The sequence below is a fragment of the Nerophis ophidion genome, linkage group LG26 (assembly GCF_033978795.1).
Source record: "Nerophis ophidion isolate RoL-2023_Sa linkage group LG26, RoL_Noph_v1.0, whole genome shotgun sequence".
Classification (NCBI taxonomy): domain Eukaryota; kingdom Metazoa; phylum Chordata; class Actinopteri; order Syngnathiformes; family Syngnathidae; genus Nerophis; species Nerophis ophidion.
This window is the reverse complement of record NC_084636.1, coordinates 8,476,247-8,492,601: the sequence shown is the minus strand read 5'-3', so window position 1 is coordinate 8,492,601 and position 16,355 is coordinate 8,476,247. Positions and strand designations below refer to the sequence as shown.

Sequence of the window (16,355 nt, the reverse complement as noted above, 5' to 3'; positions counted from 1 at the left end):
TTCCCCCACACAAACACTTCCACCCTTCCACACAAACACTCCCACACACAGAGCCATATTCCCACACACACACAGTCTTTCACACACACAACCACTTTCTCACACACACACACTCCAACACACTGACCCACATTCCCACACACACACTCCTACACACAAACCCACACTTCCACAGACCCACATTCACACACACACACTCCAACACACTGACCCACACACACACGCACACACTTTCTCACACACACACTCCAACACACAGACCCACATTCCCACAAACACACACTCTCTCACTCACACACACTTTCTCACACACACATTGATTGATTGATACTTTTATTAGTAGATTGCACAGTACAGTACATATTCCGTACTATTGACCACTAAATGGTAACACCCCAATAAGTTTTTCAACTTGTTTAAGTCGGGGTCCACGTTAATCAATTCACCAACACACAGACCCACATTCCCACAAACACACACACACACACACTCCAACACACAGACCCACATTCCCACAAACACACACACACACTCCAACACACAGACCCACACTTCCACACACACACGACCACTTTCTCACACACACACACACTCCAACACACTGACCCACATTCCCACACACAAACACACATACTTTCTCACACACACAGACCCACAAACACTAACACACACTCTCTCTCACACACACACACTCCAACACACAGACCCACACTCCCACACACAGATCCACATTCTCATGCAGACTCACACTCTTCCACACACACAGACATACACACTCTCACACGCAGTCCCCCCACACACACAGACCCACACTCTTTCTCACACACACACACACACACACACACACACTTCCACACACAGACCCACACACAAACCCCCCCCACACAGACCCACACTCTTTCACACACGCACCCAGATCCACACTTCCAGCCCCCCCACACACACTTCCACAGACAGACCCCCCCCCCCACCCACACCCCCCCACACACAGACACAGACTCCCACACTTCTACACACAGACCCACACTTCCATACACAGACCCTCACACACACACACACACACACACAGACAAAGCCCCCCACGTACACAGATAATAGCAGGACAATAGGCGTGTGTGTGTTACTGCAGTTCAGTACGTACACTCGCCTGCTTTGATGCGTGGACTCATAATGAAAACCACTTCCTGTTCTTTAGACAAGAAGTGAGGTCACTTCCTGTTGTTCGGACGAGAAGGCAGGTCAGGTCTATTGAGTTTTTGGTCCAAAGATGGCAACTTCAGCACAGGAAGTCTGTTTGTTGGCGAGAAGTGCCTCCATCCTTCTCTGTGCCCACATTAAGTTTGCAAGAAGTGAAACATAATCCAGCAGTCGATAGTTCCACCCTGTACATCCGTCTTGTTGCTTCACGTGGTCGGGGGTGTGGCGGGTTCACGTGGTTAGGGGTGTGGCGGGTTCACGTGGTCGGGGGTGTGGCGGGTTCACGTGTTTAGGGGTGTGGCGGGTTCACGTGGTCGGGGGTGTGGCGGGTTCACGTGTTTAGGGGTGTGGCGGGTTCACGTGGTTGGGTGTGTGGCGGGTTCACGTGGTCGGGTTCACGTGGTTAGGGGTGTGGCGGGTTCACGTGGTTAGGGGTGTGGCGGGTTCACGTGGTTGGGTGTGTGGCGGGTTCACGTGGTCGGGTTCACGTGGTTAGGGGTGTGGCGGGTTCACATGGTTAGGGGTGTGGCGGGTTCACGTGGTTGGGTGTGTGGCGGGTTCACGTGGTCGGGTTCACGTGGTTAGGGGTGTGGCGGGTTCACATGGTTAGGGGTGTGGCGGGTTCACGTGGTTAGGGGTGTGGTGGGTTCACGTGGTTAGGGGTGTGGCGGGTTCACGTGGTCGGGTTCACGTGGTTAGGGGTGTGGCGGGTTCACATGGTTAGGGGTGTGGCGGGTTCACGTGGTTGGGTGTGTGGCGGGTTCACGTGGTCGGGTTCACGTGGTTAGGGGTGTGGCGGGTTCACGTGGTTAGGGGTGTGGCGGGTTCACGTGGTCGGGTTCACGTGGTTGGGGGTGTGGCCGGTTCACGTGGTTGGGTGTGTGGCGGGTTCACGTGGTCGGGTTCACGTGGTTAGGGGTGTGGCGGGTTCACGTGGTTAGGGGTGTGGCGGGTTCACGTGGTTAGGGGTGTGGTGGGTTCACGTGGTTAGGGGTGTGGCGGGTTCACGTGGTTAGGGGTGTGGCGGGTTCACGTGGTTAGGGGTGTGGCGGGTTCACGTGGTTAGGGGTGTGGCGGGTTCACGTGGTTAGGGGTGTGGCGGGTTCACGTGGTTAGGGGTTTTGCCGGTTCACGTGGTTAGGGGTGTGGCGGGTTCACATGGTTAGGAGTGTGGCGGGTTCACATGGTTAGGGGTGTGGCGGGTTCACGTGGTTAGGGGTTTTGCCGGTTCACATGGTTAGGGGTGTGGCGGATTCACGTGGTTAGGGGTGTGGCGGGTTCATGCGGTCTTCTATCAGCGTGTTGTCGACTCCTAGCGCCTCCACGCACTGCTGGATTGTTGACATGACGGCCATGAGGCGGCGGTCCAGGGCGGCGAAGTGCGGCTCGGCCAGCACGGGCTGGATGGGGTCGAATGCCAGCGCCCGCTGCAGGGCGGAGCTCAGGACCCCGCCCCTCAGCAGGTTCAGCCTATTCCAGGTGGACACGCGGATCCTGGCGGGAGGAAACAAGAGGAGATGTGGGGACAGGTGGCGGATGAGAGAAAAGGGGGCGGGCACTCACATGCAACACTGGTAGAGCGGCGCCAAGATGCTTCGCTCGTCCATGGCAGCGTTCCCGAAGCTGCCCGGGGGAGAAATGGAGTGAACTCGGACATAAACGTGGCGACTCGGCGATGGCGACCCGGCGATGGCGACTCACCTCTTGGCGTTGTCCAGCATGATTAACATGCTGGCGCCGCCGTCGTCCTGGAAACTCTCGTAGTGGTGGCGGTCGGCGTTCCCGATGAGGTAGTCGAACACGGCTGTGTCGATGACGTCCAGCAGCCGCGGACCAGCGTCATACGGGGGCATTTTCTTCACTGCTTCGCAGTAGCCCTCGTCGTACTCCCACCTGGATGGTGAGCGGGTGTGTTTGTCAACCCCCGATGACCACCGCAATGTATCCCCTCTGACATACACGACATTGCCAAAAGGATTTGGCCACCCATCCAAATGATGAGAATCAGGTGTCCTAATGGAGACTGTTTCTACAAACATTTGTGAAAAAATGGGCCGCTTTCAGTGATTTCCAGCGTGGAACTGTCATAGCATGCCACCTGTGCAACAAATCCAGTCGTGGATTTGCCATCTGATGGACCAGTCTGAGTTTGGTGGTTGCCAGGAGAAGGCTACATTTCAAAATGCATTGTGCAGAGTGTGAAATTTAATGGAGGAGGAATTATGGTGTGGGGTTGTTTTTCACGAGTTGGGCTTGGCCCCTTAGATCCCAGTGAAAAGAACTTTGAATGCTCCGGGATACCAAAACATTTTGGTCAATGTGGGAACAGTTTCAACATGACTGTGCACAAAGAAAGGTCCATATAGACATGGATGACAGGGTCTGGTGTGGATGAACTTGACTGGCCTGCACAGAGTCCTGACCTGAACCAGATAGAACACCTTTGGGATGAATTAGAAAGGAGACTTCTCCTCCAATATCAGTGTGTGACCTCACCAATGCACTTTTGGAAGAATGGTGGAAAATTCCCACAAAACACACTCCGCAACCTTGTGGACAGCCTTCCCAGAAGAGTCGAAGCCGTAATATCAATCATCAATCAATCAATGTTTATTTATAGCCCTAAATCACAAGTGTCTCAAAGGGTTGCACAAACCACAACGACATCCTCGGTAGGGCCCACTTAAGGGCAAGGAAAAACTCACCCCAGTGGGACGTCGGTGACAGTGACTATGAGAAACCTTGGAGAGGACCGCATGGGGAGTGGGTTGCATAGCTGCATAAGGTGGAGCCACATGTGTCACTCAAGTAAACAATAATAATAGTAATACAGCGCTTTATTCTCATTTGCACTTACAATGTGCACTACGGGACTCTACCTTAGAGAGCGTAGCAGGAAACTGTAACTGAGTGTACAGCCCAATACATGGAGCTGAGCCGGAAGGCAAAGCTCTCCACATCTTATTGAACCCTATGGGTTAGGAATGGGATGGCACTTCAAGGTCATATGTGGCGCAGTGGAAGAATGGCCGTGCGCAACCCGAGGGTCCCTGGTTCAATCCCCACCTAGTACCAACCTTGTCATGCCTGTTGTGTCCTTGAGCAAGACACTTCACCCTTGCTCCTGATGGGTGCTGGTTAGCGCCTTGCATGGCAGCTCCCTCCATCAGTGTGTGAATGTGTGTGTGTATGGGTGAATGTGGAAGTAGTGTCAAAGCGCTTTGAGTACCTTGAAGGTAGAAAAGCGCGATACAAGTACAACCCATTTATCATTTATTTATCATTTATATGTGAGTCAAAGCAGGTGGCCAAATACTTTTGGCAATATAGTTTCATATCCCCACAGCACAGAAAGGACCAGTGTAGAATTACCAAGACAAGTACTGTAAATTCCAAACTTTAAGCCACAATTTTTTTTCCTCGGCTTTGAACCAAGCGGCTTATCAAACAGTGCTGCTAATTTATATATCTTTTTTCGCTGGCGGCCGTATATAGTAAAAAATAAAAAAGCAAACACACTGAATAGGAGTGTTACTGTTTGTGCTATCTTTTGGACAAGTTTGTTGACTGCAGGTGCTGCATTGCCCTTCTGTTTAGAACTGAGCTATGAGAGCTAAGTACCTTCTGGACCTAAAAGTTGCCGTTCGGTATTGATGGTAAATGGGTTGTACTTGTATAGCGCTTTTCTACCTTTTTTTTTAAGGAACTCAAAGCGCTTTGACACTATTTCCACACTCACACATTTACACACTGATGGCGGGAGCTGCCATGCAAGCTAATTCTATCCGTCCATAGCGTTCTACTCCTATGGAGTCTTCATGTATCACTCCAATCAACATTTATAAGTTTTTATAACAAAACAGTTTTTTACTTGCTAAAGCATCCCATATGTGATGTCTGTTGGAGTGTTTTCATGCATATTTGTATGTGCTATGGTAATGTCATCAAGCTAGCGTCATTAGCATTAACTACTATGCTAAGAGGTTTACAAATGCTGTATTTTGTATTGTTTCAGTTTTATAAATTCACCAAAACGTTATTGAGCCTGTTTAGCTGATTGGAGAGCTAGCTTCCGCAGCTAGTGGGTCCGTGACCATGACTTATGTTTTGTTTGATCAGCCGTTTTACTGCCGTGTTACAGGCAACGTTTGGAAACAATTAAGGTATTTAAGTAAACATTTATAAAATCTTTGTTTAAATAACTAATTTCACAACTTATATATCTGCAAATAATATATAGGAAAACTTTTTTTTTTTTTTGCCAAAATTTAGTGGGTGTGGCTGTTATCCCAGTGTGCTCTATAGTCCGGAAAATACAGTACTTGTGTTTAATCATTAATTGATTGGTTGTAATGACACAAATGAGATAATATAATAATAATAGATTTTATTTGTAAAAAAAAAAAAAAAGCACGTCACGTTGAGCAAACAACCTCAAAGTGCCACAGTGTAAAAAAATAGTAATAATAATAAAAAGATAATAAAAATAAATACAATTTAAAATTAGAAACAGCCCAATAGCTAGAACCAACATGTATGTCTATAAAAAGGCTTTTTAAAAAGATGGGTTTTTAAGCCTTTTTTTGAAAGCATCCACAGTCTGAGGTGCCCTCAGTTGGTCAGGGAGAGCGTTCCACGGACTGGGAGCAGCGAAGCAGAAAGCCCAGTCTACGGAAAGATTGACCTTATTGAGGATATATTCTACATAATTGTAAAAACATGTTTTCAAAATAATATCTAGTTTTTTTGAAATAAATTAATCATAAATTGACTCGTAATTGACTTGATTATTTTCCTTAAATTGCTCATCCCAGGTCACATAATTCAGGAAGTGTTTAAAAATGATTGCTCTGCAATTACAATTAAACATGATTACAATTAAACACTTTAAAAAGGTAACTAACCAGTACTAAATAATTATAGTTCACCACAAAAAGTCCATCACATAATCCAAATGTTTGATCCATCCATTTTCTACCGCTTGTCCCGTTTGGGGTCGTGGGGGTTGACTATAAACTGGTGGCCCTCGTATTCTGGTGTGCTGTGCTCGCAAACACACTACAATAAACTAATTAAAAGTTTCCTATAGCTTGGTGAAAAGAGTTGGAGTGCAGCATGTGTGTGTTGCTCATCTACATTTACAAATATTTGTTTTGTCCAAACTATTCATCTACTTGTTACATTGACCGTCAATACCTGCCCACTTTCTGATCCCACATGTTTCCATCTCCACTCCTGTGGGACGTAATCATCACGTGTTCTTCTCTTGGTTGGAGACTTTACATCAGTTTGGGGCGATACTACAAATTTGGCTGTCAATCCAATACCAAGATATTACAGGGACAGTATCGGTCACACCAATGCCGAAACTTCAAATTTTCAAGATCATTGAACGATTACATTTTTGATCACAGATATAATTAGACAAAAACAAAGGGATAGCGGTGTAAGAATTGTTAATTAAATGTTTAAATATTTCTTACTACTGGCTCTGATTTAAATCCTTTGGTTTTTTTCCATAAAGCCCAACTGTGATTTAAATGATAATAATGACTAAAGTCAAAAAAATACTGGACCTGATCACTGTGGTACTATACTACTTGGTATCCTTACTGTCGATATTTGTATCAGTTTGGTCCAACGTTTCCTAACAAATGTAAAAAAACAACAACAACTTAAAGCCTTGTTAGGCTGTTTTATTGACATATATTATTCATGTTTAAATAACTTTTACTGCAAACTAAAATATAATACATATTATATATCATGTAATATAAAAATACATACTGTATATATATATATATATATATATATATATATATATATATATATATACACACACACACACACATATACATATATATATGTAGGTGTGGGAAAAATCACAAGACTACTTCATCTCTACAGAACTGTTTCATGAGGGGTTCCCTCAATCATCAGGAGATTTTAATGGAAGTATTCACATACAATGGTTTATATAGGGCACAGAGTGGGTGGGTACAGGCAGGCGTAGGGTGTGGTGATTGGCTCATGTGTTACCTAGGAGGTGTTTCCGTCTGTGGCGGCGTGTTGAAATGATTTCACTGCGCTTGTTGAGGGATGACAGGTCTGGATGATATATAGTAAACAGTTTCTCTTTTAAGCATAGGTTGCATCTTTTATTACCACTGTTGTAAGGTGTGCTGGATGCAAGAATTTGCCATGTTATTGAATATTCAACATTATTGTCTTTGAGGTTCCAAATGTGCTTGCCGAGTTGTGTAGAATTCTGCAAAGTCTGGTTTCTAAACCAGAGTTTTGACGGAGCAGAAACGTGTGAACTCGTCGGGAGTTTCCTCCTCTCCCAGCTTGCTAGCCTCAACCTGAACCTTGGTATTTACCGTGATGACGGACTGGCAGTGTGCCGCGCCTCGCCAAGGAGCAGCGAGAATACCAAGAAGCACATATGCCAAATTTTCAAAGAGAACGGCCTACGGATCACGATTGAAGCCAACAAGCAAACCGTCAACTTCCTCGACGTCACTTTCAGCCTGAGAAATAACAGCTACCAACCATTCACGAAACCCAACACAACACTCAAATAACAGCAACCACCCACCCACCACCACGAAAAGAATACCTACCAGAATTAATAAAAGGCTATCGATGCTGTCATCTAGCAAAGCTGAATTCGACCAAGCAACCCCCCCGTATCAGAAAGCACTTGATTAAAGCGGATACAACTTCACCCTCACCTATGAACCCACGCCAGGAAACCAACCAAAAAAGAGCAGAAAACGAAACAACATCATCTGGTACAATCCACCATTCAGCAAAAACGTCTCAACCAATATCGGCCACAAGTTCTTCACTCTGATCGACAAACACTTCCCCAAAGGCAACACACAAAGAAAAATATTCAACAAGAACAACATTAAATTGAGCTACAGCTGTATGAATAACATACAACAAATCACTTCAAACCACAACAAAGCAATTACAAAAGGACTGCCTACCTCCAGACTAAACGACTCTGAAACCAACAAGGAATGTAACTGTCGCAAGAAACCTGATTGCCCTCTCAACGGGGGGTGCTTACCAACATCAGTCGTTTACCAAGCAAAGGTAACACGCAAGGACATTAACACATCAGACACGTACGTAGGATTTACCGAAGGAGCGTTTAAAGCCAGATGGAATAATCACAACGCCTCCTTTAGAAACCAGACTTTGCGGAATTCTACAGAACTTAGCAAGCACATTTGGAACCTCAAAGACAATAATGTTGGATATTCAATAACATGGCAAATTCTTGCATCCAGCACACCTTACAACAGTGGTAATAAAAGATGCAACCTATGCTTAAAAGAGAAACTGTTTATTATATATCATCCAGACCTGTCATCCCTCAACAAGCGCAGTGAAATCATCTCAACATGTTACCTAGGAGGAAACACCTCCTAGGTAACACATGAGCCAATCACCACGCCCCTACGCCTGCCTGTACCCACCCACTCTGTGCCCTATATAAACCATTGTATGTGAATGCTTCCATTAAAATCTCCTGATGATTGAGGGAACCCCTCATGAAACAGTTCTGTAGAGATGAAGTAATCTTGTGATTTTTCCCACACCTACATATTGCGCTCTACCACGTTATCGAGCACTATTCTCTGGATAATCCAATCAAGACATAAATGCAAACATATATATATATATATATATATATATATATATATATATATATATATATATATATATATATATATTATATAATTATTATTTTTTTAATTATTGTTTTTTTTTTTGCGGAGGGCTTTTCTTGTAGTTTTCACCTCCAAAACCAGTTAAATATAAAAAAAAATTTACTGTTAAAAAAAAAAAAATGGATCTGATCACTGACTGTGGTATCGGCCTGATACTATACTACTTAGTGTCCTTACTGTCGATATTTGTATCAATTTGGTCCATATACACACAAATATATGTGTAAATGTCTGTGTTTGTATATACATATATATATATGTATATGTTTATATACATATATATATATAAATATATATTTATTTATTTTTTTGCGGGGGGGCCATTTTTGTAGTTTTTACCTCCAAAACCAGTTAAATGTAGATTTTCCATTATAATAATAAGTACATTTTAATTTTTTTTGTAAAATAAAAATAAAAAATGGATCTGATCACTGTGGTATCGCCCTGATACTATACTACTTAACATCCTGACGGTCGATATTTGTATCAATTTGGTCCGTTTCCTAACAAATAATGTAAAAAAAACAAACAACTTAAAGCCTTGTCAGGCTGTTTTATTGACATATATTATTCATGTTAAAATAACTTTTACTGCAAATGAAAATATAATACATAGTATTTAAAGTATGTATTTATATATACCTACTGTATGTATGTATGTATGTATATATATGTATATATATATATGCGGGAGCCATTCTTGTAGTTTTCACCTCCAAAACCACCAGTTCAATATACATTTTTCATTATAATTATTGTAAAACAAAAAATGGATCTGATCACTGTGATATCAGCCTGATACTATACTACTTGGTATCCTTACTGTCGATATTTGTATCAATTCGCCCATTTTTTTTTTTTTTTTTTACATTCAAGAGCTCTCGCTCGTGGATAGCGGTTAACATACCCTACGGTGTGTGGAGTAGCATGTTTCGCTATTCCTTGTCCTCCAGTGAATTTGCCACCATGGAGGCGAGGACTATCGACTCAGAAGTGTTTTTGCACTGTGGAGGGACGTTAGCCGCCAGCTGTCACGCATATGAAACATGTTTTGTTTTGGTCATGTTATGTTTTGTTTTTTGAACACTTCTTGGTTTGTTTTCGTTACCATGCCTAATCATTAGTTTCAGCGGTCATGTCATGCACCTGTTCCATCACTGATTATGTCACTGCTATTTAAGCCATTCTGATTCTGTTTCTGGTCCTGGCAACGTCACCTACCTACACATACCCTATTCACCTGCTTCATGCCTTGCTATGCTGTTCGTTTTTGTCCACGCCACATAAGTTTTGTATTTATGCCTCAGTGCAAGTTTTGTTTTTTCATGCCACAGTGCAAGAGTTTTTGTTCCATGTTTGTAGTTGGTACCTTTAAGGCTAGTCTTTTGTTTTTTGTAGCCTAGTACTCGTACCTCCTTGTGAGCGCCCTGTGTTTACCTTTTTGTAGTTTTGTTAGAATATAAATAAAATGTACCTTGATTCACGCCTTGCTCGTGCCAACCATCCTTTGCATCGAAGAAACAATCCAAGTTCATGTCTGACACCAGCAAGGGCACGATTGTTCGCTTGTGACGGTCAAATTTGCAGACGGTGCCATCGGCATGCATTATCGCCACATAGCGATAATAAATGGTAATATCATTATTATTATAGGGTTTGTATCGTGCTACTTTACTTCATTGTATGTTTTAAGTGTAAGGCAAGCTCTTCTGGTGGAAGTGCAGCAAAGAAAAGTAGAGCCATCAGCATGGAAGTGACGAAGAAGATTAGTAATATTGGCCACACTTTTGGTCTCAAAGGCTGGACTGGTGTGATCATCGTGGACTTTAGACTTTTTTACACGTGGCAGGAACAGACTATACTTCAGAGGAGTGTAAGACCCACCTGGCCAGTTTGCCCTCTCTGTAGGTGCGTCCCCAGGGATGTCTGTGTTTCTGCAGCGGCCAGACGTCCGGCAGCCACATGGTCAGTGAACCCTCCATCATGTCGCCCTCGGCACACGCCGGGTCGCTCTCCCGGCAGTAGAAACACTTCCCGTAGAAGCACGTGTTGTTCCCTGCCGCCGCAAAAAAAAGGCGTGACTTTCACAGACGACGACATTTAGCGCACTGCGGTCGCCTCACCCTGCGTGAGGAACGTCTTGAGCAGCTGGTCGGTGGACGCGGGTTTGAGCTCGGTGCGCAGGTTGATGTAACGTCCCACCACTAGGGGCGCTCTCCTGAAGCCCAGGATCCTGCGGCGAGGACACGGCGTCAGCTCTCGGTTGGCTGGCGAGTGAACGTAAGAATGACGTACCTGTCCAGGTGGAAGGCAGCCACCTCTGCGTTGTGTCGGTCGTAACCGGCGTACGGCTCTCCTTCCACCACGTGGTCGCGGCTGTATCTGGTGGGATAACAATGCACGTGTGGGACTCTCTTAGAAACCTTTCATCTACGGCAGGGGTGTCCAAAGTGCGGCCCGGGGGCCATTTGCGGCCCGCAGCTAATCGTTTACCGGCCCGCCACACATTCTGCACAAATTGCAAAATTGATATTACTACATATATTTAAAAAAAAAAACATTTAAAAAAAGTGGAATGAGGTGAAATCTAATGAGAAAAAGTGGCAAAGTTGACACAAAGCTGCCATGCAGGCAGTTTTTTGTTCCTTTTGTCTTTATTTTATTTTTTTTCCATTGCTCAAAAAAAAAAAAAAGGACAAAAAAATCCATGTTATAATGAATTATTACTTAAAATTATCACTTTAAAATGTTTTATGTGGAAAAAATATTGCATAGGTTGTGTGGTTGTCCTATAAAAACATCAACGTTTTGATCAAAAAGCATAAAACAAACTAAATTATAGTTCAAACTTAAAATCGACAGAAATATCGGAAATTGATCTTGAAATTTAAGTGTTAAAAGTTTAAAAAAAAAAACTAATAAAAAAGCATCACTTTATGAGTGGGGAACCTTTCAGATCTCAAAAAAATTTAGTAGGATTTTATTTAACTTTTCACTGTGATTACTCAAAAATATGAAATACATCAAATCAATGGTGTCCTGCATTATTGATCTTTGAGGGCTTTAATTGCTAAATAAAGGAACTCTCCTGAAGGAATCAATAAAGTACTATCTATCTACTGTATATCTATCTAAATACTGCATACCGTATTTCCTTGAATTGCCGCCGGGTTGCTAATAAATTTAGAACCTCTTCTCACTCCTGCACTTACCAAAGGCATGCGGTAAAAGTAAGTATGCGCTCATTATTTTAAAACCTCTTCTCACTCCGGCACTTACCAAAGGCTTGCAGTAAAAATTTGAGTGTGATGTAAGTTTGGACCTTAAATCCGACTGAACAGCTCTTAATCTTCTTCCCTTTATGCGATTTCAAATTACCGGTATTGAAATCAGCCTCCTCCATGATGACAGGGGAAGTGTCACTCGTGACGTCATGAGTTTGACCAGGCGGTAATACTAATAAGCATGTGCTAATTATTTTGGGAAGCGAGTTTGACCCGGCAGTAATTCAAGGCAGGCGCATACTATATGCCCTGCGGCAATTCAAGGAAATACGGTATTTCAGTTTTACTATAAAAAAACAAAGTTGTCTTTGACAGAAAAGGCCTAAAACCTTATTTATTTTACTTTATATCAACTACAAGTTGATATAGAGATTTACTGTAAGCATTAAATAAATAAAAAATAATAATAATTTGATTTATTTTTAACATTTTAGTGACTGAGACCTCTATGCTCCCCAGGAGCCTTAAGAATTAAAAAAAAAAAATATATATATATATATATATTTTTTTTTTATGGTTTGAAAATGAAAAATATCAAAATGGCCCCCGCATGCTTAAATTTTTCCGTGTGCGGCCCTCTGTGGAAAAAGTTTGGACACCCCTGATCTACACCATGGGCGCCCCAACCTTTTTCCACTGAGGACCACAGACTAAAAAATAAAAGGACGGGGGGGCCATTTTGGTAGTTATCACCTTCAAAACTAGTTCAATATAGATTTTTATCAAAGAACTACAAAACAAATTTTCAGTAGAATGTTGTTGAATGCTGAAGAACCAAAGCCAAACTGAAAAGCCAACGCTTCACACTGGCCCGACAGCGTGCAATATCAAAATTTATGAGCAAAAAAGCAAGCATGTTAACAGTACTGTGCTAACAATAACATGCTTAAAGACATACTTGCCAACCCTCCCGGATTTTCCGGGAGACTCCCGGAATTCTGCACCTCTACCGAAAACCTCCCGGGACCAATTTTCTCACAAAAATCTCCCAAAATTCAGGCGGAGCTGGAGGCCACACCCCCTCCAGCTCCATGCGGACCCGAGTGACGTGTCGACAGCCTGTTTTCACGTCCGCTTTCCCACAATGTAAACAGAGTGCCTGCCCAATGACGTTATAACTGTAGAATGATCGAGGGTGAGTTCTTGGTTTCTTATGTGGGTTTATTGTTAGGCGGTCTCATTAACGTTCTCCCAGCGCGGGACCGTAAAGCAGTTTGTCTGTCGTAAACAGCAATGTTGTGACACTCTTAAACAGGACAATACTGCCATCTACTGTACATGCATATGTGACAAAAACATCTACGGCTTTTAGAGCAGTGGTTCTTAACCTTTTTTCTGAGATGTACCCCCTGTGAACATCTTTTTTAATTCAAGCACCCCCTAATCAGAGCAACGCATTTTTGGTTGGAAAAAAAAAAAGATAAAGAAGTAAAATACAGCACTATGTCATCAGTTTCTGATTTATTAAATTGTATAACAGTGCAAAATATTGCTCATTTGTAGTGGTCTTTCTTGAACTAAAAATGACTAAAAACTTGTTGAAAAATAAACAAGTGATTCAATGATAAAGATTTCTACATATACTGCGATGAGTTGGGAACTTGTCCATGGTGTACCCCGCCTTCCGCCCGATTGTAGCTGAGTTAGGCACCAGAAAATGGATGGATGGATAGCTGTAAATATAATCCTCCCCTCTTAACCACGCCCCTCGCCCCACCCCCGACCACGCCCCCTACCTCCCGAAATCGGAGGTCTCAAGGTTGGCAAGTATGCTTAAAGATAGCATTAGTGCAATACCAAAAATATAGGACACTCAGGTGTATATCTGCTAAATTAGCTAAAAAAATAAAGATGGCATGCTTATACTTAGGTTGCATTTTTGCCTCATTTCTGTGAGAATCCTGCGTGCGGCTGAAACATTAAGAAGAGGGGCTATGCAGGATCGATTGAGACTTTTATTAGTGGATTGCACAGTGCAGTACATATTCCGTACAATTGACCACTAAATGGTAACACCCGAATAAGTTTTTCAACTTGTTTAAGTTGGGGTCCACGTTAATCAATTCATGGTAAAGCTACATTGTGCTAAAACAACCACCAGGTAAAATATGTGAGCAGATAATAATGTATCATTTCTTTCCCTTTCGAACTTATCAGGTCAGTAGTGGATTCTTTACTCACGCTTTAAGTGAAGCAAGAGGCAAAGATGCAACCTCACCTACTGTAAGTACCAAAATATATGACTGAGGTGTGTACCTGAAAATTGTGTTTAAAATGCTAGCATGCTAATGTTAGCATGCATCAAGTACCAAAATATAACTAAAGTGTATACCTACAAAATTAGCAAATAATAGTACCAATATATATGACTCTTAGATGTGTACCTGAAATATGTGTTTAAAATGCTAGCATGCTAACATTAGCATGCGTTAACTACCAAAATATGACTGAGGTGTACACATACAAAATTAGCTAATAAAAAAAAAGCTTGCATAGCTACTGTTAGTACCAAAATATATGATTCTGAGGTGTGTACCTGAAAAATGTGTTTAAAATGAGAGCATGCTAACATTAGCATGCATCAGGTCCCAAAATATGACTGGGGTGTATACCTACAAAATTAGCTAATAAAAAAAGCTACCATAGGAAAACTAATGTTAGCATGCTAACAAGTGTTATTCGTCAAGAAGCAAAATATTTGACGCTATGGTATATACCTACGAAATTAGCAACTAAAAAAATTGCGCAGTAATGTTAGCCAACCCAAAAGGCATTATTCGTCAAGTAACAAGTATTTAACGCTTCAGTGTAAACTTAATAAATTACCAAAAAAGATAGCATGCTAATATTAGTGTCAGAATAATTGTATCTAAGTTATCACAAAACGTGTTGTTTCAATGAGTTCCCTGCGAGAAGACAAAAGCTGTCTTTGATCCTACCAACTACCAAGAGTGAAAGCTTGTAAAATTCCACTGTGTAGGATGGGAAGCAACATGAAGGTGTCCTGTTTCTTAAATGCATTGTAATCAACAGAAAGATATTGTCTTGACCCGAGATCTACAAAGTGGAGAGGAAGCAGGACCGGCACAAGCTCCAGGGACCTTTTGTTTGAACCGTTTTACGACCTTTTCTTTGAACTGTTGTATTCATCGGCGATGGCTGTTTAAGACCCCCGTCCCTTAGAAGCAGCTGTTGCGAAATAAAAGAGGAGGCGTACATTCTTTCGTCAGAGCGTGGTGAGCGTGTAGAAAGAGTACAGTCCAGACGTTTCTCCTCAATTGAACCAAATGTAATTCTGTCTCTGTTTAATTCCTTGCTTCTTGTCTTGTTTAATAGATGTCATCAGTGTTTGAACCTGACAATTAAAATGCTAAAATTGTGCCGTGGGCGGTGAAATAATTAGCTATGTGCCGCAAATGGTCCCTGTGCTGCACTTTGGACACCCCTGACCCCCATACAAGTGCTGACAAAGGTGTACCTTTTGGGTTTGAAGACCACTTTCTGCCCCCCGTCCAGAACCAGCAGGGCTTTAAGTTGCGTCCCCATGTAGCCCACGTCGGCCCGCAGTATTCGGGCGGTGGTCAGAGCGGTGAGCACCGCCGCCAGCTCGGGCGTGTCCTCGGGGTACACCTCTCTGGGACCCACCCATTGGCTGGCTATCTCCCAGGGAGACTGCAGGGTGTGGGCGAGGCGAGCCCCCCGTGACAGAGACAGCCCCGCCTCCATCTGCAGGGGGAGACAACATGGACATTAAGCATAACCACATCTTGCTATTCTGGAAAATAAACATGCAAATCATTTCATTTTTAATGACGTATGCAACGAAAACTAAATGATTTTTGCACCATTTTCAACCTCACACAAGTGTAAAAAGAAGTGGACCACACAAATACATTCAAACGATGTTATCATAGCGTACTGAGCAGCCAGGACGGAGACATGCAGGTACCTATTTCTATTCTATGGTTATCATCACTGCTATTTGTGTGTGGCATCAAATAGACCAGTGTTTTTCAACCACTGTGCCGTGGCACACTAGTGTGCCGTGAGATACAGTCTGGTGTGCCGTGGGAGATTATGTAATTTCACCTAATAGGGTTGAAAATATTTTTTTGCAAACCAGTAGTCA

General features: G+C 42.9%; 1 protein-coding gene and 1 long non-coding RNA gene across 2 annotated transcripts in view; one reads left to right on the top strand and one right to left on the bottom strand.

The window, feature by feature from the left end:
- The window catches only part of LOC133543834 (uncharacterized), a 61,770-nt gene that overhangs the window by 27,610 nt on the left and 17,805 nt on the right, over window positions 1-16,355 (top strand). The gene's annotated exons all lie outside the window — the stretch shown is intronic.
- The window catches only part of fam20b (FAM20B glycosaminoglycan xylosylkinase), a 32,743-nt gene continuing 17,536 nt past the window's right edge, over window positions 1,149-16,355 (bottom strand). Inside the window, exons 3-9 of the mRNA XM_061888669.1 lie at window positions 15,705-15,952; window positions 11,238-11,324; window positions 11,066-11,175; window positions 10,827-10,998; window positions 2,899-3,090; window positions 2,761-2,820; window positions 1,149-2,691 (exon numbers count right to left, since the gene is read on the bottom strand). Coding sequence (XP_061744653.1) covers window positions 2,460-2,691; window positions 2,761-2,820; window positions 2,899-3,090; window positions 10,827-10,998; window positions 11,066-11,175; window positions 11,238-11,324; window positions 15,705-15,952 — 1,101 coding nt within the window. The 3' untranslated portion in view covers window positions 1,149-2,459. The remainder of the gene's footprint in view (window positions 2,692-2,760; window positions 2,821-2,898; window positions 3,091-10,826; window positions 10,999-11,065; window positions 11,176-11,237; window positions 11,325-15,704; window positions 15,953-16,355) is intronic.